The following is a 24,355-nucleotide window of genomic DNA, read 5'->3' on the forward strand; positions in this document are numbered from 1 at the left end:
TCATTTTTGTATACAACAGACCTACAGTCAGGTCTTCATACACAATAGTTATTGATAAAATATTGTCTAAAGATTTTACAACACTTGGCCCCTGTGACGTTAGATGAGGGTCAATGTCATTCATTTGAATATACAAACATGTACATGGCTGTCCTGTAACACAGCATGCTAAAGGTGTAATATCACATCTCTGGCTATCTTTTTTTCCATGAACAAAGATCCCTAAAATTCCAAGGTGTAATATCACATCTCTGGCTATCTTTTTTTCCATGAACAAAGATCCCTAAAATTCTAAGGTGTAATATCACATCTCTGGGTGTCTTTTTTTTCCATGAACAAAGATCCCTAAAATTCCAGCCACAATGTTTTCAGTAACAGCATCTTATTAAAGACTACTATATCATAAAGACCAAAGCAACAAAACAATTACCTATTACGTACATTTTATTTCACAGCATTGAATAATTAAGGTTTATAAACATAATAATGGTATACAGAGTAAAGTGTTCGGGCTATCAATATTATTCTGTTTGTAGATATCTTCAGAATACCATATTGTCACCAGTGTAGATATCTCCAGAATACCACATTGTCACCAGTGTAGATATCTCCAGAATACCATATTGTCACCAGTGTAGATATCTCCAGAATACCATATTGTCACCAGTGTAGATATCTCCAGAATACCATATTGTCACCAGTGTAGATATCTCCAGAATACCATATTGTCACCAGTGTAGATATCTTCAGAATACCATATTGTCACCAGTGTAGATATCTCCAGAATACCATATTGTCACCAGTGTAGATATCTCCAGAATACCATATTGTCACCAGTGTAGATATCTCCAGAATACCATATTGTCACCAGTGTAGATATCTCCAGAATACCATATTGTCACCAGTGTAGATATCTCCAGAATACCATATTGTCACCAGTGTAGATATCTCCAGAATACCATACTGTCACCAGTGTAGATATCTCCAGAATACCATATTGTCACCAGTGTAGATATCTCCAGAATACCATATTGTCACCAGTGTAGATATCTCCAGAATACCATATTGTCACCAGTGTAGATATCTCCAAATACCATATTGTCACCAGTGTAGATATCTCCAGAATACCATATTGTCACCAGTGTAGATATCTCCAGAATACCATATTGTCACCAGTGTAGATATCTCCAGAATACCATATTGTCACCAGTGTAGATATCTCCAGAATACCATATTGTCACCAGTGTAGATATCTCCAGAATACCATATTGTCACCAGTGTAGATATCTCCAGAATACCATATTGTCACCAGATATCTCCAGAATATACTGTCAGTGTAGATATCTCCAGAATACCATATTTTGTCACCAGTGTAGATATCTCCAGAATACCATATTGTCACCAGTGTAGATATCTACCATATTGTCACCAGTGTAGATATCTCCAGAATACCATATTGTCACCAGTGTAGATATCTCCAGAATACCATATTGTCACCAGTGTAGATATCTCCAGAATACCCTATTGTCACCAGTGTAGATACCAGAATATTGTCACAGTGTAGATATCTCCAGAATACCATACTGATATCTCCAGAATAACCATACAGTCACCAGTGTAGATATCTCCAGAATACCATATTGTCACCAGTGTAGATATCTCCAGAATACCACATTGTCACCAGTGTAGATATCTCCAGAATACCACATTGTCACCAGTGTAGATATCTCCAGAATACCACATTGTCACCAGTGTAGATATCTCCAGAATACCATATTGTCACCAGTGTAGATATCTCCAGAATACCACATTGTCACCAGTGTAGATATCTCCAGAATACCATATTGTCAACAGTGTAGATATCTCCAGAATACCATATTGTCACCAGTGTAGATATCTCCAGAATACCATATTGTCACCAGTGTAGATATCTCCAGAATACCATATTGTCACCAGTGTAGATATCTCCAGAATACCATATTGTCACCAGTGTAGATATCTCCAGAATACCATATTGTCACTAGTGTAGATATCTCCAGAATACCATACTGTCACTAGTGTAGATATCTCCAGAATACCATATTGTCACCAGTGTAGATATCTCCAGAATACCATATTGTCACTAGTGTAGATATCTCCAGAATACCATATTGTCACTAGTGTAGATATCTCCAGAATACCATATTGTCACCAGTGTAGATATCTCCAGAATACCATATTGTCACCAGTGTAGATATCTCCAGAATACCATATTGTCACCAGTGTAGATATCTCCAGAATACCATATTGTCACCAGTGTAGATATCTCCAGAATACCATATTGTCACCAGTGTAGATATCTCCAGAATACCATATTGTCACCAGTGTAGATATCTACAGAATACCATTGTCACAAGTGTAGATATCTCCAGAATACCATATCAGGTTTTTATTTTGCCATTGAAATATCATGATCACTCACCACAATATACATAAGTTAGTAAATTTGCTTTAAAATTGCAGAAATATACCTAAATAAATGTATATAAATATACAAAAGTAGTTTTGCTTGTTTTCGAGAACATGCAAAATTGAGGCTATTGATTTTATATCACATTAGTCTTTGTCCAATTTACACAACATCAAATCACTTGATGGCATAATATTTGGTTTAAATTAAATACCGTCTGGGTAGAGCAATAACATGCATTTTTTATACCTGGTCCATCACTTGTTTTTATACCTGGTCAATCCCTTGTTTTTATACCTGGTCCATCCCTTGTTTTTATACCTGGTCCATCCCTTGTTTTTATACCTGGTCCATCCCTCATTTCGAAATCTTTCCTTTGAGAGATGACTAGTTCTAGTGTATCCCTAGTAACTACAGCAACTCCATCTGGTGGTTAACAACAGTCTACACAAAGTCGTATAAATACCTCACGACATCAAATCCCACAGTTCTGGAACAAATCATAACAAAATGTTAATGTAATTATTTATACAATTTATTCTATACTCCATATATTTCTAATCTTCCCAAAATCACTACTCACTTATTTTCAGACAAATTCAGATGTAACAGAACACAGGATTTTTATATGATAGAAATACATTTTAAACTATTTATCTCACTTTTCCCACTTTTCAAAAGTTAAGATCATCTGGTACATTGGTTACTAGGTAACACAGGTTACCTGGTACATTGGTTACTTAATAACACAGGTCACCTGATACATTGGTTGCTAGGTAACATATATCACCTGGTACATTGGTTACTTGGTAACAATATCACCTTGTACATTGGTTACTAGGTAACACAGGTCACCTGATACATTGGTTGCTAGGTAACATATATCACCTGGTATATTGGTTACTTGGTAACATATATCACCTGGTACATTGGTTACTAGGTAACACAGATGATCTGGTACATTGGTTGCTAGGTAACACAGGTCACCTGGTACATTGGTTATTTGGTAACATATATCACCTGGTACATTGGTAACTTGGTAACATATATAAGCTGGTACATTGGTTGCTAGGTAACATATATCACCTAGTACATTTTTAACTTGGTAACATATATCACCTGGTACATTGGTTACTTGGTAACATATATCACCTGGTACATTGGTTGCTAGGTAACATATATCACCTGGTACATTGGTTACTAGGTAACATATATCACCTGGTACATTTGTTACTATGTAACAAATATCACCTGGTACATTGGTTACTATGTAAAATAAATCACCTGGTACATTGGTAACTAGGTAACATATATCACCTGGTACATTGGTTGCTAGGTAACATATATCACATGGTACATTGTACATTAGTCACTTGGTAACATATATCACCTGGTACATTGGTCACTAGGTAATATATAATACCTTGTACATTGGTCACTAGGTAACATATATCACCAGGTACATTGGTTACTAGTTAATATATATCACCTGGTACATTGGTTACTAGGTAATATATAATACCTTGTACATTGGTCACTAGGTAACATATATCACCTGGTCAGTTGGTTACTAGGTAACATATATCATCTTGTACATTGGTTACTAGGTAACACAGGTCACCTGGTACATTGGTTACTAGGTAACACAGGTCACCTGGTACATTGGTTACTAGGTAACATATATCACCTGGTACATTGGTTACTTGATAACATATATCACCTGGTACATTGGTTACTAGGTAACACAGGTCACCTGGTACATTGGTTACTAGGTAACACAGGTCACCTGGTACATTGGTTACTAGGTAACACAGGTCACCTGGTACATTGGTTACTAGGTAACACAGGTCACCTGGTACATTGGTTACTAGGTAACACAGGTCACCTGGTACATTGGTTACTAGGTAACACATATCACCTGGTACATTGGTTACTAGGTAACACAGGTCACCTGGTACATTGGTTACTTGGTAACATATATCACCTGGTACATTGGTTACTTGGTAACATATATCATCTTGTACATTGGTTACTAGGTAACACAGGTCACCTGGTACATTGGTTACTTGGTAACATATATCACCTGGTACATTGGTTACTAGGTAACACAGGTCACCTGGTACATTGGTTGCTAGGTAACATATATCACCTGGTACATTGGTTACTATGTAACAAATATCACCTGGTACATTGGTTACTTGTAACATATATCACCTGGTACATTGGTTACTAGGTAACATATATCACCTGGTACATTGGTTACTAGGTAACATATATCACCTGGTACATTGGTTACTTGGTAACATATATCACCTGGTACATTGGTTACTAGGTAACATATGTCACCTGGTACATTGGTTACTAGGTAACATATATCACCTGGTACATCGGTTACTTGGTAACATATATCACCTGGTAAATTGGTTACTTGGTAACATATATCATCTTGTACATTGGTTACTAGGTAACACAGGTCACCTGGTAGATTGTTTATTTGGTAACATACATCGCCTGGTACATTGGTTACTTGATAACATATATCACCTGGTACATTGGTTACTTGATAGATAACATATATCACCTGGTACATTGGTTACTAGGTAACATATATCACCTGGTACATTGGTTACTAGGTAACACAGGTCACCTGGTACATTGGTTACTAGGTAACACATATCACCTGGTACATTGGTTACTAGGTAACACAGGTCACCTGGTACATTGGTTACTGGTAACATATATCACCTGGTACATTGGTTACTAGGTAACATATAGGTCACCTGGTACATTGGTTACTAGGTAACACAGGTCACCTGGTACATTGGTTATTTGGTAACATACATCACCTGGTACATTGGTTACATTGTAACATATATCACCTGGTACATTGGTTACTAGGTAACATATATCACCTGGTACATTGGTTACTAGGTAACATAGGTCACCTGGTACATTGGTTACTAGGTAAACACATATCACCTGGTACATTGGTAACTAGGTAATACAGGTCACCTGGTACATTGGTTACTAGGTAACATATATCACCTGGTACATTGGTTAACTAGGTAACATATATCACCTGGTACATTGGTTACTAGGTAACATATATCACCTGGTACATTGGTCACTAGGTAACATATATCACCTGGTACATTGGTTACTAGGTAACACATTGGTCACCTGGTACATTGGTTACTAGGTAACACAGGTCACCTGGTACATTGGTTAACTGGTAACACAGGTCACCTGGTACATTGGTTACTAGGTAAACATATATCACCTGGTACATTGGTTACTTGGTAACACACCTGGTCACCTGGTTACATTGGTACATTGGTTACTAGGTAACATATACATTGGTTCACATATATCTTGGTACATTGGTTACTAGGTAACACATATATCACCTGGTACATTGGTTACTAGGTAACACATATCACCTGGTACATTGGTATCTTGGTAACTAGGTCACCTGGTACATTGGTTACTAGGTAACATATATCACTGGTACATTGGTTACTTGGTATATTAGTCACATTGGTTACTAGGTAATACTATATTCACCTGGTACATTGGTTACTAGGTAACACAGGTCACCTGGTACATTGGTTACTATGTAACATATATCACCTGGTACATTGGTTACTTCACTGTACATTGGTAACACAGGTCACCTTGTACATTGGTTACTAGGTAACATATATCACCTGGTACATTGGTTACTAGGTAACACAGGTCACCTGGTACATTGGTTACTAGGTAACATATATCACCTGGTACATTGGTTACTAGGTAACACAGGTCACCTGGTACACTGGTTACTAGGTAACACAGGTCACCTGGTACATTGGTTACTAGGTAACACAGGTCACCTGGTACATTGGTTAGTTGGTAGGTAACATATATCACATGGTACATTGGTTACTAGGTAACACAGGTCACCTGGTACATTGGTTACTAGGTAACATATATCACCTGGTACATTGGTTATTAGGTAACACAGGTCACCTGGTACATTGGTTACTAGGTATCATATATCACCTGGTACATTGGTTACTAGGTAACACAGGTCACCTGGTACATTGGTTACTAGGTAACATACATCACCTGGTATATTGGTCACTAGGTAACATACATCACCTGGTACATTGGTCACTAGGTAACTATGTGGAGTATAGGTTCCCATGAAAGAATGATCTAAGTCAGTCAATTGAAAGGTTTTCTTTTCTCTTCCCTTTTTATTGTCAAACCCAATATGGCTGCTTGTGTTTGGATTTGTTTCAAAGTTATTAGGTAACTAAAATCTAAGCAGACCCTACAAATTCAATTTGAGGGAGACATTGTCAGTACATTATTGCGAAAGTTTCAAAATCCAAGGTGACTGCTAATCAGCCATGTAACTTCCTACTCATTCACAAAATGCAATTGGCAAAAATCCAGTCAATAAGAGGAAATAACATTTGATATTTCAAACAATAAGTATGAGGAAAAGTGAAAACAAACTTCAATTGTCAAAAAGAAAGATGTCAACCCTTTTGTTTAATCAATCCTAACATTAAATATGCTTTACAAGGGCAAATGGGAGCGAACAAACTTCAACTAAATAAGTAACAGTAATAAACTTTTAATGTATCAAACTCCATAATGGCTGCTTTTTTACCATTTCATTGATCGATTAGTCCTAAAATGTACAACTAAGGTCCTAGCGGAACCAAATGCATGAAATTGAGAAAGATTCCTTCGGTACTTTCTGTGAAATAGCAGTAATAAAAGGACAGACGATAGAAACATGTGATGATGGTGGGTTACAAATCCTAGACCAGGTACGTCAGTGACTAGGTACTTTCTGTGAAATAGCAGTAATAATAGGACAGACGATAGAAACATGTGATGATGGTGGGTTACAAATCCTAGACCAGGTACGTCAGTGACTAGGTACTTTCTGTGAAATAGCAGTAATAATAGGACAGACGATAGAAACATGTGATGATGGTGGGTTACAAATCCTAGACCAGGTACGTCAGTGACTAGGTACTTTCTGTGAAATAGCAGTAATAATAGGACAGACGATAGAAACATGTGATGATGGTGGGTTACAAATCCTAGACCAGGTACGTCAGTGACTAGGTACTTTCTGTGAAATAGCAGTAATAATAGGACAGACGATAGAAATATGTGATGATGTGGTGGTTACAAATCCTAGACCAGGTACGTCAGTGACTAGGTACTTTCTGTGAAATAGCAGTAATAATAGGACAGACGATAGAAACATGTGATGATGGTGGGTTACAAATCCTAGACCAGGTACGTCAGTGACTAGGTACTTTCTGTGAAATAGCAGTAATAATAGGACAGACGATAGAAAATATGTGATGAGGTTACAAATCCTAGACCAGTACGTCAGTGACTAGGTACTTTCTGTGAAATAGCAGTAATAATAGGACAGACGATAGAAACATGTGATGATGGTGTGAGTTACAAATCCTAGACCAGGTACGTCAGTGACTAGGTACTTTCTGTGAAATAGCAGTAATAATAGGACAGACGATAGAAACATGTGATGATGGTGGGTTACAAATCCTAGACCAGGTACGTCAGTGACTAGGTACTTTCTGTGAAATAGCAGTAATAATAGGACAGACGATAGAAACATGTGATGATGGTGGGTTACAAATCCTAGACCAGGTACGTCAGTGACTAGGTACTTTCTGTGAAATAGCAGTAATAATAGGCAGACGATAGAAAATGTGATGATGGTGGTTACAAATCCTAGACAGGTACGTCAGTGACAGGTACTTTCTGTGAAATAGCAGTAATAACATGTAGAAATATGTGATGATGGTGGGTTACAAATCCTAGACCAGGTACGTCAGTGACTAGGTACTTTCTGTGAAATAGCAGTAATAATAGGACAGACGATAGAAATATGTGATGATGGTGGGTTACAAATCCTAGACCAGGTACGTCAGTGACTAGGTACTTTCTGTGAAATAGCAGTAATAATAGGACAGACGATAGAAACATGTGATGATGGTGGGTTACAAATCCTAGACCAGGTACGTCAGTGACTAGGTACTTTCTGTGAAATAGCAGTAATAATAGGACAGACGATAGAAACATGTGATGATGGTGGGTTACAAATCCTAGACCAGGTACGTCAGTGACTAGGTACTTTCTGTGAAATAGCAGTAATAAAAGGACAGACGATAGAAACATGTGATGATGGTGGGTTACAAATCCTAGACCAGGTACGTCAGTGACTAGGTACTTTCTGTGAAATAGCAGTAATAAAAGGACAGACGATAGAAACATGTGATGATGGTGGGTTACAAATCCTAGACCAGGTACGTCAGTGACTAGGTACTTTCTGTGAAATAGCAGTAATAATAGGACAGACGATAGAAACATGTGATGATGGTGGGTTACAAATCCTAGACCAGGTACGTCAGTGACTAGGTACTTTCTGTGAAATAGCAGTAATAATAGGACAGACGATAGAAATATGTGATGATGGTGGGTTACAAATCCTAGACCAGGTACGTCAGTGACTAGGTACTTTCTGTGAAATAGCAGTAATAATAGGACAGACGATAGAAACATGTGATGATGGTGAGTTACAAATCCTAGACCAGGTACGTCAGTGACTAGGTACTTTCTGTGAAATAGCAGTAATAATAGGACAGACGATAGAAATATGTGATGATGGTGGGTTACAAATCCTAGACCAGGTACGTCAGTGACTAGGTACTTTCTGTGAAATAGCAGTAATAATAGGACAGACGATAGAAATATGTGATGATGGTGGGTTACAAATCCTAGACCAGGTACGTCAGTGACTAGGTACTTTCTGTGAAATAGCAGTAATAATAGGACAGACGATAGAAATATGTGATGATGGTGAGTTACAAATCCTAGACCAGGTACGTCAGTGACTAGGTACTTTCTGTGAAATAGCAGTAATAATAGGACAGACGATAGAAATATGTGATGATGGTGAGTTACAAATCCTAGACCAGGTACGTCAGTGACTAGGTACTTTCTGTGAAATAGCAGTAATAATAGGACAGACGATAGAAATATGTGATGATGGTGGGTTACAAATCCTAGACCAGGTACGTCAGTGACTAGGTACTTTCTGTGAAATAGCAGTAATAATAGGACAGACGATAGAAATATGTGATGATGGTGGGTTACAAATCCTAGACCAGGTACGTCAGTGACTAGGTACTTTCTGTGAAATAGCAGTAATAATAGGACAGACGATAGAAATATGTGATGATGGTGAGTTACAAATCCTAGACCAGGTACGTCAGTGACTAGGTACTTTCTGTGAAATAGCAGTAATAATAGGACAGACGATAGAAACATGTGATGATGGTGGGTTACAAATCCTAGACCAGGTACGTCAGTGACTAGGTACTTTCTGTGAAATAGCAGTAATAATAGGACAGACGATAGAAACATGTGATGATGGTGGGTTACAAATCCTAGACCAGGTACGTCAGTGACTAGGTACTTTCTGTGAAATAGCAGTAATAATAGGACAGACGATAGAAACATGTGATGATGGTGGGTTACAAATCCTAGACCAGGTACGTCAGTGACTAGGTACTTTCTGTGAAATAGCAGTAATAATAGGACAGACGATAGAAACATGTGATGATGGTGAGTTACAAATCCTAGACCAGGTACGTCAGTGACTAGGTACATTCTGTGACAGCTGTTCATTATCACAAGTAGAACACTTGTCAAAGGAAATTTCTAATTGTCACCAAAAAATATGGAGAATTAATGATCTACAACATTTCCTTCCTGGCTAATCCATTCAGAATAAGGTCAAGATGCCCACCAGAGAGTTACGTACTAAAGTGTATGTTAACTACAGCTTCATCAAACCTACAGCCAATTAGGCACTGTTAAACGAGTGTTGGGGACGGCCAATCACAGCACTATAGCTCAATCTGCTACAGTAGGTCAATGTTCTTAGTGAAAATGATGATCATAACCAGGCAAAATTATAGTACCTCCAATAAATACAATCAGACAATAATAACAACCTTTCAGATTGTAATGGCTTTTTTTTACATTCACAAATTGAATTTTCATTTACAAATGGAACATTATAAAAATAGTAACAATTTTTAATGTGGCAATGACCTTGGAAGCCACCAGTACTGACATCGATACAGATTTGATGATTTTTGTTTTAGCAATGACTTTGAGTATGATAATCACTGACCTTGACAATAGTTTAGTCTCTTGTCACAGTAACCTCGAGTGTAACAAGTACTGACCTTGACCCTAATTTATGACCTTTATTATAATAATGACCTTGAGTATAATGAGTACTGACCTTGACACTAATTTATGACCATTATTATAACAATGACCTTGAGTGTAATGAGTACTGACCTTGACACTAATTTATGATCTTTATTATAACAATGACCTTGAGTGTAATTAGTACTGACCTTGACACTAATTTATGATCTTTATTATAACAATGACCTTGAGTTTAACGAGTACTGACCTTGACACTAATTTATGACTTTTATTATAGCAATGACCTTGAGTGTAACAAGTACTGACCTTGACACTGATTTACGACCTTTATTACAACAATGACCTTGAGTGTAATAGATACTAACCTTTACACTAATTCATGACCTTAATTATGACAATGACCTTGAGTGTAATGATTACTGACCTTGACACTAATTTATGATCTTTATTATAACAATAACCTTGAGTGTAATGAGTACTGACCTTGACACTGATTTATGACCTTTATTATAATAATGATCTTGAGTGTAAAGAGTACTGACCTTGACACTAATTTATAACCTTAATTATAACAATGACCTTGTGTGTAACGAGTACTGACCTTGACACTGTTTTATGATCTTTATTATAACAATGACCTTGAGTGTAAAGAGTACTGACCTTGACACTAATTTATGACCTTAATTATGACAATGACCTTGAGTGTAATGAGTACTGACCTTGACACTAATTTGTGGTCTTTTTTATAACAATGACCTTCATTGTGTATGAGTACTGACCTTGACACCGATTTGATGAACTCCAAGGACACTAGACATTTATACTTTGGTGTGTCTATTTGGTCATCTCCGGCCACTTGTCCAAGCATGTTCAAACTGACCAGTGAAGAGATCTACAATAATGTCAACAAGAGGCCCATGGGCCTTAACGGTCACCTGAGTTAGAATATATAATGAAACAAATTAAAGACATATAAACACTATATGCTGGGCCTTGAAGTTGGTCAGTGATTTGTAAATTTGACTTTTTAGGCTATGAAGAGTATTTGCTTCCATCAAACCTGTGAACTTAGAGGTATTTTTTGAAATTTTAATCATTTTGACCCTGTTTGGTCCTGCCCCTCTTGTCCCCCAGGGGGTCATCGAGGATGGATATGGATGTTAAAATGCTATATCTAAGGCTTATAATTCTAATCAAGTTTGACTACGAAAATTGGGCAAATAATGTTCACAAATATGTTTTTCCTATATAAACTATAGTAAACTTGACCCCTCCCCAGGGGGTAACGTGAGACCCCAAGGTCATATAATTCACAATTTTTATAAAACACCTTAAGACCTTTCCATCTATAATTATTTGATTCTACTATATCCAGAATTTTAGAAGATTTTTGAAGTTTTAGCCTATTTGACCCTTTTTTAGCCCTGCCCCTCTGCCCTCAGGGGGTCGGCCAGGACCAATATATATGATATCACAATGCTATCTCAGGCTAATAATTCTAACCAAAATTGAGCAAAAAATGCTCATTAATGTGTTTTTCCTATATAAACTATAGTAAACTTGACCCCCTCCCCAAGGGGAAACAGGAGACCCCAAGGTCATATCATTTACAATTTTCATAAACAAACTTTAAGACCTTTTCATCTATAAAGTGTATTTGATTATACCATTTCCAGAATTTTAAAAGAATATTTTTGAAGCTTTAGCCTATTTGACCTTTTTGGCCCCGCCCCTCTGCCCCAAGGGGGTCGGCCTGGACCAATATGGATATGATATGCTATCTCAGGCTAATAATTCTAACCAAGTTTGACTCATTTCCTATGAAAATTGAGCAAAAAATGCTCATAAATGTGTTTTCCCTACATGAACTATAGTAAACTAGACCTCCTCCCCAGGGGGAAACGTGAGACCCCAGGGTCATATAATTCACAATTGTTGTAAAGGACCTTTTAAGACCTTTCTATTTATGAAAAGTATTTGATTCTACCATTTCCAGAAGTTCAGAAGAAGATTTTTGAAGTTTTAGCCTATTTGACCCTTTTTTAGCCCCGCTCCTCTAGCTCTGCCCCCAGGGGGTCGGCCAGGACCAATGTGGATATGATATTAAAATGCTATCTCAGGCTAATAATTCTAACCAAGTTTGACTCGTTTCCAATGAAAATTGAGCAAAACATGCTCATAAATGTGTTTTCCCTATATGAACTATAGTAAACTAGACCTCCTCCCCAGGGGGAAACGTGAGACCCCAGGGTCATATAATTCACAATTTTTGTAAAGGACCTTAAGACCTTTCTATTTATGAAAAGTATTTGATTCTACCATTTCCAGAATTTCAGAAGAAGATTTTTGAAGTTTTAGCCTATTTGACTCCTTTTGACCCCGCCCCTAAGGCCCCTGGGGGTCAGTCATAGAAAATTTGTTAATAGGATTAAATGGCCATCTCATACTGATAATTCTGACAACATTTGACTCCTTTCCTATTACAAATGACCAACTAATACTCAAAAATGAGTTTTCCAACTATAGTAAACTTAACCCCCTCCCCAGGAGGAAACTAGAGACCCCAGGGTCATATAATTCACAATTTTTGCAAAGGACCTCAAGACCTTTCTATCTATGAAGAGTATTTGATTCTACCACATCTGTGAGTAGAGAAGAAGATTTTTGAAATTTTACTCAATTTTACCCCTTTTGGCCCCTCCCACAGCCCCCCCGGGGGGGGGGGGGGGGGGGGGGGACCATATAATTCACAATTTTGATTGGCCTTATGCCTTAGAAGGTTTGTGGAAAATTTCATTGAAATTGCTTCAGCAGTTTTGGAGAAGAAGTCGAAAATGTAAATTGTGTACGGACATACGACGCACGACGACGGGACAAAAGGCGATTAGAATAGGTCACTTGAGACTTCGTCTCAGGTGACCTAAAAATCCAATAGGGCGTTTAGGAGCTCATTGATATCTCTGTGCAGAATTATGTCAGAGCTTTAAAAAAAGATATACAAATGTACTATTTACCAGTTTCCTATTAAATACATTTAAAAAATTCCAATCAAAGTTCAAATTTGAAACAGTTGATCTACAGGAAAAAAAATAACCTTGATTATGTGTTAATCAATCTTATTTTATACTTTTAATTACTACAAATACATTAGTAGTAGGTGCTACATTTCATTAATGATCAACTTACCTGTACAAATATATTAGCAGTATGTGCTACCTTTCATTGATGATCAACTTACCTGTACAAATATATTAGCATTAGGTGCTACCTTTCATTGATGATCAACTTACCTGTACAAATATATTAGCAGTAGGTGCTACCTTTCATTGATGATCAACTTACCTGTACAAATATATTAGCAGTAGGTGCTACCTTTCATTGATGATCAACTTACCTGTACAAATATATTAGCAGTAGGTGCTACATTTCATTGATGATCAACTTACCTGTACGAATACATTAACAGTAGGTGCTACCTTTCATTGATGATCAACTTACCTGTACAAATGTATTAGCAGTAGGTGCTACATTTCATTGATGATCAACTTACCTGTACAAATATATTAGCAGTAGGTGCTACATTTCATTGATGATCAACTTACCTGTACGAATACATTAACAGTAGGTGCTACCTTTCATTGATGATCAACTTACCTGTACAAATGTATTAGCAGTAGGTGCTACATTTCATTGATGATCAACTTACCTGTACGAATACATTAGCAGTAGGTGCTATCTTTCATTGATAATCAACTTACCTGTACAAATATATTAGCAGTAGGTGCTATCTTTCATTAATGATCAACTTACCTGTACAAATATATTAGCAGTAGGTGCTACATTTCATTGATGATCAACTTACCTGTACAAATATATTAGCAGTATGTGCTACCTTTCATTGATGATCAACTTACCTGTACAAATATATTAGCAGTAGGTGCTACCTTTCATTGATGATCAACTTACCTGTACAAATATATTAGCAGTAGGTGCTATCTTTCATTGATGATCAACTTACCTGTACAGATATATTAGCAGTAGGTGCTACATTTCATTGACAATCAACTTACCTGTACAAATATGTTAGCAGTAGGTGCTACATTTCATTGATGATCAACTTACCTGTACAAATATATTAGCATTAGGTGCTACCTTTCATTGACAATCAACTTACCTGTACAAATATATTAGCAGTAGGTGCTACCTTTCCCTCAACGATGGAGAAGAAAATCGCCATAAGTCTGTCAATAGGGAAGTGTTTAGGACCCAACATGTGGTTACTGGTCTGAAACAGTCAACAATATCAGATTATTCTATCACAAGGATTTTATTACCGAGTTCAAGGTTACTAAAGGCAATGTGACAGGTCTCTTGTGCCTCTTGGTAATCCAAAAGTTGCTTGAAATATCAGTATACTATAATTCTATTGTTTCACTACTGTAGGTATTTAAATGTTTTACTAGGAACATTCAGCCAATCAACAACACTTGTATTATCAGTATATAACACTTACCAGCTGTAATCAGACTAATTTGTTTAGGATTGGTCAATACTCACAGGTCCTCGTACTGATACTTCAAAATATCAACATGATTTTCAAGTGGAAAATACAAATATTAAGTAGCACTAATTATGACTTTCCTCCTTAGACCAGGGAAAGCGTTTCTAACTTCATTAATTTTAAGAGACTCCTTGGGTTTCTAGTGCTCGTTTGCCTCGGTTTTCACAAGGAAAATATTTTTATCTCTCAGAAGTCAAACAGATAGACTTTGTTACATTGACGAAATTTTACCTGAATGATGGTCAAGGTCATTCATTTCTATAAAATCTATAGCCCCCAAATCCAACATAATAAAGTCTCAAATATAAGGTCTAAATCTGATGAAAAGGTTATTTACAGGTATTTAACTTTATCCCATTGGTCTGATCAAATGGTAAAATTTATAAATTTAAACAAATTTTTAATTTATCTGCCCCAACAATCATACATCCAATCCCTAGTTTAGTTATGATTTTATTTGAAATAAACAATTAAAGTCATATCAGGACATAAAGGAAATTGTATATATAATAAGTGTATTGGGGAGACTGCTGTATTTATACATGGTGTGCCTTCATGTGATAAGTGTGTTTGGGAGACTGCTGTATTTATACACGGTGTGCCTTCATGTGATAAGTGTGTTTGGGAGACTGCTGTATTTATACACGGTGTGCCTTTATGTGATAAGTGTATTTTGGAGACTGCTGTATTTATACACGGTGTGCCTTCATGTGATAAGTGTATTGGGGAGACTGTATTGGGGAGACTGTTGTATTTATACACAGTGGGAGACTGCTGTATTTATACACGGTGTGCCTTATGTGATAAGATTGTTTGGGAGACTGCTGTATTTATACACGGTGTGCCTTTATGTGATAAGTGTGTTTGGGAGACTGCTGTATTTATACACGGTGTGCCTTTATGTGATAAGTGTGTTTGGGAGACTGCTGTATTTATACACACGGTGTGCCTTTATGTGATAAGTGTGTTTTGGAGACTGCTGTATTTATACACGTGTGCCTTTATGTGATAAGTGTTTTGGAGACTGCTTATATACACGGTGCCTTATTGATAGTGTTTGGAACTGCTGTATTATACACGGTGTGCCTTCATGTGATAAGTGTATTGGGAGACTGTTGTATTTTACACAGTGTGCCTTCATGTGATAAGTGTGTTTGGGAGACTGCTGTATTTATACACGTGTGCCTTCATGTGATAAGTGTATTGGGGAGACTGTTGCATTTATACACGGTGTGCCTTTATGTGATAAGTGTGTTTGGGAGACTGCTGTATTTATACACGGTGTGCCTTTATGTGATAAGTGTATTGGGGAGACTGTTGTATTTATACAAGTGTGCCTTTATGAAAGAGTGTGTTTGGGAGACTGCTGTATTTATACACAGTGTGCCTTCATGTGATAAGTGTGTTTGGGAGACTGTTGTATTTATACACGGTGTGCCTTTATGTGATAAGTATTTTTGGGGATGTGTTTTATACTGTGTGCTTATTTAGTTTTTTGGGAGACTGCTGTATTTATACACGGTGTGCCTTTATGTGATAAGTGTGTTTGGGAGACTGCTGTATTTATACACGGTGTGCCTTTATGTGATAAGTGTGTTTGGGAGACTGCTGTATTTATACACGGTGTGCCTTCATGTGATAAGTGTGTTTGGGAGACTGCTGTATTTATACACGGTGTGCCTTCATGTGATAAGTGTGTTTGGGAGACGTTTGTTTGCTGTATTTATACACGGTGTGCCTTTATGTGATAAGTTTGTTTGGGAGACTGCTGTATTTATACACGCTGTGCCATTATGTGATAAGTGTATTTTGGAGACTGCTGTATTTATACACGGTGTGCCTTCATGTGATAAGTGTATTGGGGAGACTGCTGTATTTATACACGGTGTGCCTTCATGTGATAAGTGTGTTTGGGAGACTGCTGTATTTATACACGGTGTGCCTTCATGTGATAAGTGTGTTTGGGAGACTGCTGTATTTATACACGGTGTGCCTTTATGTGATAAGTGTATTGGGGAGACTGTTGCATTTATACACGGTGTGCCTTTATGTGATAAGTGTATTGGGGAGACTGCTGTATTTATACACGGTGTGCCTTCATGTGATAAGTGTGTTTGGGAGACTGCTGTATTTATACACGGTGTGCCTTCATGTGATAAGTGTGTTTGGGAGACTGCTGTATTTATACACGGTGTGCCTTTATGTGATAAGTGTGTTTGGGAGACTGCTGTATTTATACACGGTGTGCCTTTATGTGATGTGTATTTTGGAGACTGCTTATTTATCACTGTGTGCCTTTATGTGATAAGTGTATTTTGGAGACTGCTGTATTTATACACAGTGTGCCTTCATGTGATAAGTGTATTGGGGAGACTGCAATATTTTTTACAACTATTTAAAAGAAAATGGTGACACAGGAAGAACAGATAATATCCTTTTAGCTAGATGTGCCAATATTTTAGCTTTATTTTGATTCAGATGGACTAGAAGGTATACTATATAATACAGTAGTGGTGAGGTTTGTGTACTTACCCTCTCATGTTTCTTAATAAATTTGGCTCTCCTGTCAACTTTACCAGAGTTCTGAAAGTAAAAAGCTTTCAATATATTGACTGCTTGTATAAATAAAAGCATTTAAAAACGTAACAAGATTGTTCATGTCAATGTGCAAGCTTGTTGAAGGACCCAGACACATCCTACCTGGGGTATACATATCAGATAAACTAGTCCTCCAATAATACTCTTAGTCTCTTATGATATTTAGATACTGTTGACATTATATTTTACAGAATGTATCTTTACACATTAATACCATTGCCATGTGGATACTGTGATAATGATAATATAAAGTAAATCTTTACATTTTAATATTATTGATTTATAAAGAATTTTTATGTAAGTTACAATGTAGATCAATTTTAATCATTGTGATCCTGCTTGTTGGTCGTGATAAATATGTTAGAGAGCAGAAACAATGAACATATTGCCAATTAACAACATAGAACCCAGATCCTAGCATTATAAAGATATTCCAAAATAGTGTTATGTAGCCTGACACATGTTGTAATTGCTAATACATCTGAAAGGTTGTAAATTGTGTGAAGATCGCTTCTGTACTTTCTGAGAAACAGCGATAACAAATTTCAATGATGAAATCAAAGATGGCAGCCGGTTGGTCATCTTGTTGACCAATCAGTCCAAAATGCAATATGCACAACAAGGACCCTAGGGAAACATACATATGCAATTTGAGACAGATCCCTTCAGAACTTTCTGAGAAATAGCGGTAACAAACTTTAACTATCAAAATTCAAGATGGCGGCCGATCGGCCATCTTGTTTGTGGATCAGTCTCAAAATGCAATATGCGCAACTAGGGTTCTAGGGGAACCTACCTATGATCGGTCGGACCCAAAATGCAATATGCACCACTAGGGCCTTAGGAGAACTTGTATGTGAAATTTGGGCTAAAAACTACAATTTTACCCAAATAAGGCAAATAGCCTTATACATATTATAATTACTAATACAACCCAAAGGCTGTAAAGTGTGTGTAGTTTTCTGATCAAACTCTCTCACTAAAATCTACAAACCTACCCTGGCAAAAAACCTGCGATCAGTCTTGGCTGGATTGTAGGAAGCCAGGTAAGCTGCGATCAACAGATACTTGGAATAGTATGGAAGTTCTACATGGTTTCTTGATGACAAACCTACAAATGATAAATAGTTAGAACAGTTTGTAACACAGCCTGTACCTCAATATCAAAGTACGATGTGACACAAGATTACAAGTAATACTGTAACACATGCTTATAGTGAGGCACCATATACATAATTATACATTTCAGATCTACGCAAATTATAATAGAGAATCTTAACATTTCTTTGTTTCACTAAGATGCCTTGAACATATTATTCATTTCATTATTATGATTCTGAAGAATTTTTTTTCTCTTGAGAAAAAATTCCATTATTATAGTTCTGAAGGATTTGTTTTCTTTTGAGAAACAAGAGGCCCAGAGGGCCTGTATCGCTCACCTGGTTTGTAATGCCAAGTAATGTTCTGAATACAGGTTCATTGTTTCTTTTCTGAAGGAATTTTAATATTTACCTTTAATTCCCCTATTAAGCCCTGCCCCTCCTGCCCGAAGCGGGTCAGGGGCAAAATTTATACAAGTTCTGTTCCCCTTCTCCCAAGGATGTTTGTGGCCAAATTTGGTTACAATCCATGCAAAACTCTAGGACAAGTAGCAATTCATAGGATTAACCACTATTTCTCCTATTGGGCCCCACCCCTCTCATCCCTGGGGGGTCAGAGCCAAAATTTATACAAGTTCTGTTCACCTTCCCCCAAGGATGTTTTTGACCAAATTTGGTTACAATCCATGCAGAACTCTAGGACAAGTAGTGATTTATAGAATTACCTCTTTTCCCCAATTGGGCCCCGCCTCTCCTGCCCCCGGGGGGTCAGAGCCAAAATTTATACAAGTTCTGTTCCCCTTCCCCCAAAAATGTTATTGGCCAAATTTGGTTACAATCCATGCAGAACTCTGGGACAAGTAGCAATTTATAGAATTTACCTCTATTTTCCCTATTGGGCCCCGCCCCTCTTGTCTCTTTGGGGTCAGAGCCAAAATTTATACAAGTTCTGTTCACCTTCCCCCAAGGATGTTTGTGGCCAAATTTGGTTACAATCCATGCAGAACTCTAGGACAAGTAGCGATTTAAAGGATTTACCTCTATTTCCCCTATTGGGCCCTGCCTCTCCTGCCCCCAGGGAGGTCAGAGCCAAAATTTATACAAGTTCTGTTCCCCTTCCCCCAAGGATGTTATTGGCCAAATTTGGTTACATACCATGCAGAACTCTAGGACAAGTAGCAATTTATAGGATTTACCTCTATTTCCCCTATTGGGCCCTGCCCCTCCTGCCCCTAGGGAGTCAGAGCCAAAATTTATACAAGTTCTGTTCCCCTTCGCCCAAGGATGTTTGTGGCCAAATTTGGTTACATACCATGCAGAACTCTAGGACAAGTAGCGATTTATAGGATTTACCTCTATTTCCACTATTGGGCCCCGCCCCTCCTGCCCCCGGGGATCAGAGCCAAAATTTATACAAGTTCTGTTCCCCTTCCCCCCAAGGATGTTTGTGGCCAAATTTGGTTACAATCCACGCAGAACTCTAGGACAAGTAGCGATTTAAAGGATTTACCTCTATTTCCCCTATTGGGCCCCACCCCTCCTGCCTCTGGGGGTCAGAGCCAAAATTTATACAAGTTCTGTTCCCCTTCTCCCAAGGATGTTTGTGGCCAAATTTGGTTACAATCCATGCAAAACTATAGGACAAGTAGCAATTCATAGGATTAACCACTATTTCTCCTATTGGGCCCCACCCCTCTCATCCCTGGGGGGTCAGAGCCAAAATTTATACAAGTTCTGTTCACCTTCCCCCAAGGATGTTTTTGACCAAATTTGGTTACAATCCATGCAGAACTCTAGGACAAGTAGTGATTTATAGAATTACCTCTTTTCCCCAATTGGGCCCCGCCTCTCCTGCCCCCGGGGGGTCAGAGCCAAAATTTATACAAGTTCTGTTCCCCTTCCCCCAAAAATGTTATTGGCCAAATTTGGTTACAATCCATGCAGAACTCTGGGACAAGTAGCGATTTATAGAATTTACCTCTATTTGCCCTATTGGGCCCCGCCCCTCTTGTCTCTGTGGGGTCAGAGCCAAAATTTATACAAGTTCTGTTCACCTTCCCCCAAGGATGTTTGTGGCCAAATTTGGTTACAATCCATGCAGAACTCTAGGACAAGTAGCAATTTAAAGGATTTACCTCTATTTCCCCTATTGGGCCCTGCCTCTCCTGCCCCCAGGGAAGTCAGAGCCAAAATTTATACAAGTTCTGTTCCCCTTCCCCCAAGGATGTTATTGGCCAAATTTGGTTACAATCCATGCAGAACTCTAGGACAAGTAGCAATTTATAGGATTTACCTCTATTTCCCCTATTGGGCCCTGCCCCTCCTGCCCCCAGGGAGTCAGAGCCAAAATTTATACAAGTTCTGTTCCCCTTCCCCCAAGGATGTTTGTGGCCAAATTTGGTTACATTCCATGCAGAACTCTAGGACAAGTAGCGATTTATAGGATTTACCTCTATTTCTCCTATTGGGCCCCACCCCTCTCATCCCTGGGGGGTCAGAGCCAAAATTTATACAAGTTCTGTTCACCTGCCCCCAAGGATGTTTTTGACCAAATTTCGTTACAATCCATGCAGAACTCTAGGACAAGTAGTGATTTATAGAATCACCTCTTTTCCCATATTGGGCCCCGCCTCTCCTGCCCCCGGGGGGTCAGAGCCAAAATTTATACAAGTTCTGTTCACCTTCCCCCAAGGATGTTTGTGGCCAAATTTGGTTACAATCCACGCAGAACTCTAGGACAAGTAGCGATTTAAAGGATTTACCTCTATTTCCCCTATTGGGCCCCGCCCCTCCTGCCCCCAGGGAGGTCAGAGCCAAAATTTATACAAGTTCTGTTCCCTTCCCCCAAGGATGTTTGTGGCCAAATTTGGTTACAATCCATGCAGAACTCTATGACTAGTAGCGATTTAAAGGATTTACCTCTATTTCCCCTATTGGGCCCCACCCCTCCTTCCTCTGGGGGTCAGAGCCAAAATTTATACAAGTTCTGTTCCCCTTCCCCCAAGGATGTTTGTGGCCAAATTTGGTTACAATCCATGCAGAACTCTAGGACAAGTAGCGATTTATAGGATTTACCTCTATTTCCCCTATTGGGCCCCGCCCCTCCTGCCCCGGGGGTCAGAGCCAAAATTTATACAAGTTCTGTTCCCCTTCCCCAAAGGATGTTTGTGGTCAAATTTGGTTACAATCCATGCAGAACTCTATGACTAGTAGCGATTTAAAGGATTTACCTCTATTTCCCCTATTTGGCCCCGCCCCTCCCGTCGCGGGGGGTCAGAGCCAAAATTTGTACAAGTTCTGTTCTCCTTTCCCCAAGGATGTTTGTGGCCAAACTTGGTTACATTCCATGCAGAACTCTAGGACAAGTAGCGATTTATAGGATTTACCTCTATTTCCCCTATTGGGCCCCGCCCCTCCTGCCCCCGGGGGGGTCAGAGCCAAAATTTATACAATTTCTGTTCTTCTTCCCCAAAGGGTGTTTGTGGCCAAATTTGGTTACAATCCATGCAGAACTCTATGACTAGTAGCGATTTAAAGGATTTACCTCTATTTCCCCTATTGGGCCCCGCCCCTCCTGCCCCCGGGGGGTCAGAGCCAAAATTTATACAAGTTCTGTTCCCCTTCCCCCAAGGATGTTATTGGCCAAATTTGGTTACAATCCATGCAGAACTCTATGACTAGTAGCGATTTAAAGTATTTAAGGACAGACGGACGGACGGACGGATGGACGGACGGACGAAGGACGCCGCGCCATGACATAAGCTCACCGGCCCTTTGGGCCAGGTGAGCTAAAAAAAATATCTCTGTCAATCTGTTGCCAAGTGTGTAACAAGTCAGCATGAGTTATCTCCCTTCCATCTAAGATGCAGATTCCACAGTACAGGTACATATAAAATGACCAGTCAGGGCTACTACTTAAAACAACTTTCTTTCGTAGATACTTAATATCTCGATTTCTGTTTCAAAACATGTTCGCAAAGAATAAGTTTTGCAGATTTAAAATTAAATAGAAATATCTTTGAATTTAATTTGGTAACAATTGTGGAATATATCAAATTGCAGAGAGAAACTTTCGTAAATTTATTTTGATCGAAAAATTCGCGAAAATAGATTGCAATCGGTAGAAAATAGGTTACAGTATCCTGATTAATAATATATGATTGACTATTACTTACAAAAACTTAAAAATATTTCATTCTAAAGAGAAAATGTTTGCGTTAAAATACGAATATCTAGTTTGGAAAATCAATGTTGACCTTTAGTTAACTATGAAATGAACAATCTTGGGTAAATAAATATTGTCAAGAAATCAACTGCACAATCATACTTTTAGTTATTAATAAATTGTATGTTCAAATGTGAAATGGTGGTTTGGAGTAGACGTCTGAGGTTTTCTGTTATATCCAACATCATAACAATGTATGAAACTTGGTACATATTAAATGTTGCAGATAAACTTAAACTAAAATAATTTTGATACCTTTACGATGCTCAATGCTGATGTTTTATCTCCAACATGTTCCATTGTAAACTAGAATCTCGAAATCATACCAACGATAGGTTATTTAAATAGAAAATTTAAACTTCACTTAGTCAAAATCCTGATCAAAATGGCAACTCCGAACTTTCTCAGTATTAATTAGTGCAAATTAGTAACATTATGTATGTGATAAACTAGAGAATTATTTTTAATTAAAGGATTAATAATACCTTGTACAGATGGGGTCTGTCCTAATTCTGTGTCCTGTTGTGCTTTCTCCCACTGAGAGCTGAGAATCAGAAAGTAACACATACTGTATCATCCCCGCAAAAACTAGAACACCGACATGTCAGAAAGGGCCCTCCTCAATGAGCCTTACGATTAGAAAATGACTGATGACAGTATAGTATGAGAGATCCTAGAGGGATCTTGGCACCTACCGAAGAATGATCTATGTCTGACAATGGAAAAAGGGATCTTTTCGCTGTTTTTTAAAGCTTTAAATATCAAAATCTAGTGGCTGCCTGTTGACCATCATGTTGATAGATTGTTCCCAAAATGCAATATGCACAACTTAATAGGGTCCTAGGGGAATTCTACCTATGAACTTTGAGACAGATCCCGTCACTGAGAAACAGAGGTAACAATTTTCAACTACCAAAATCCAAGATGTCTGCCTGTCAGCCATTATGTTAATTGATTGGTCCCGAAATGAATATGAACAACAAGGGCACTTGGGGAACCTACATATGAAATTAAAGACAGATGATTCCCTCTGTTACGTTGTGAGAAATAGTAGTAACAATTTTCAACTATCAATATCCAATATGGCTGCCATTCGGCCATTTTGTTGACTGATCAAGTACAAAATGCAATATGCGTAA

At 38.0% G+C, this 24,355-nt stretch overlaps 1 protein-coding gene across 3 annotated transcripts in view; it reads right to left on the bottom strand.

Moving 5' to 3' along the window:
- Positions 1–1,675: 1,675 nt before the first annotated feature.
- LOC138335895 (origin recognition complex subunit 5-like) overlaps positions 1,676–24,355 on the bottom strand; it is a 38,001-nt gene continuing 15,321 nt past the window's right edge. For all 3 annotated transcript variants that reach the window (XM_069285078.1, XM_069285076.1, XM_069285077.1), the window contains 6 exons: positions 23,702–23,760; positions 18,890–19,002; positions 17,826–17,876; positions 14,907–15,017; positions 11,512–11,624; positions 1,676–2,939 (listed from right to left, as the gene is read on the bottom strand). In XM_069285078.1, coding sequence (XP_069141179.1) covers positions 2,894–2,939; positions 11,512–11,624; positions 14,907–15,017; positions 17,826–17,876; positions 18,890–19,002; positions 23,702–23,760 — 493 coding nt within the window. In that variant the 3' untranslated portion in view covers positions 1,676–2,893. The remainder of the gene's footprint in view (positions 2,940–11,511; positions 11,625–14,906; positions 15,018–17,825; positions 17,877–18,889; positions 19,003–23,701; positions 23,761–24,355) is intronic.

This window comes from Argopecten irradians, chromosome 12, assembly GCF_041381155.1.
Source record: "Argopecten irradians isolate NY chromosome 12, Ai_NY, whole genome shotgun sequence".
Taxonomy (NCBI): domain Eukaryota; kingdom Metazoa; phylum Mollusca; class Bivalvia; order Pectinida; family Pectinidae; genus Argopecten; species Argopecten irradians.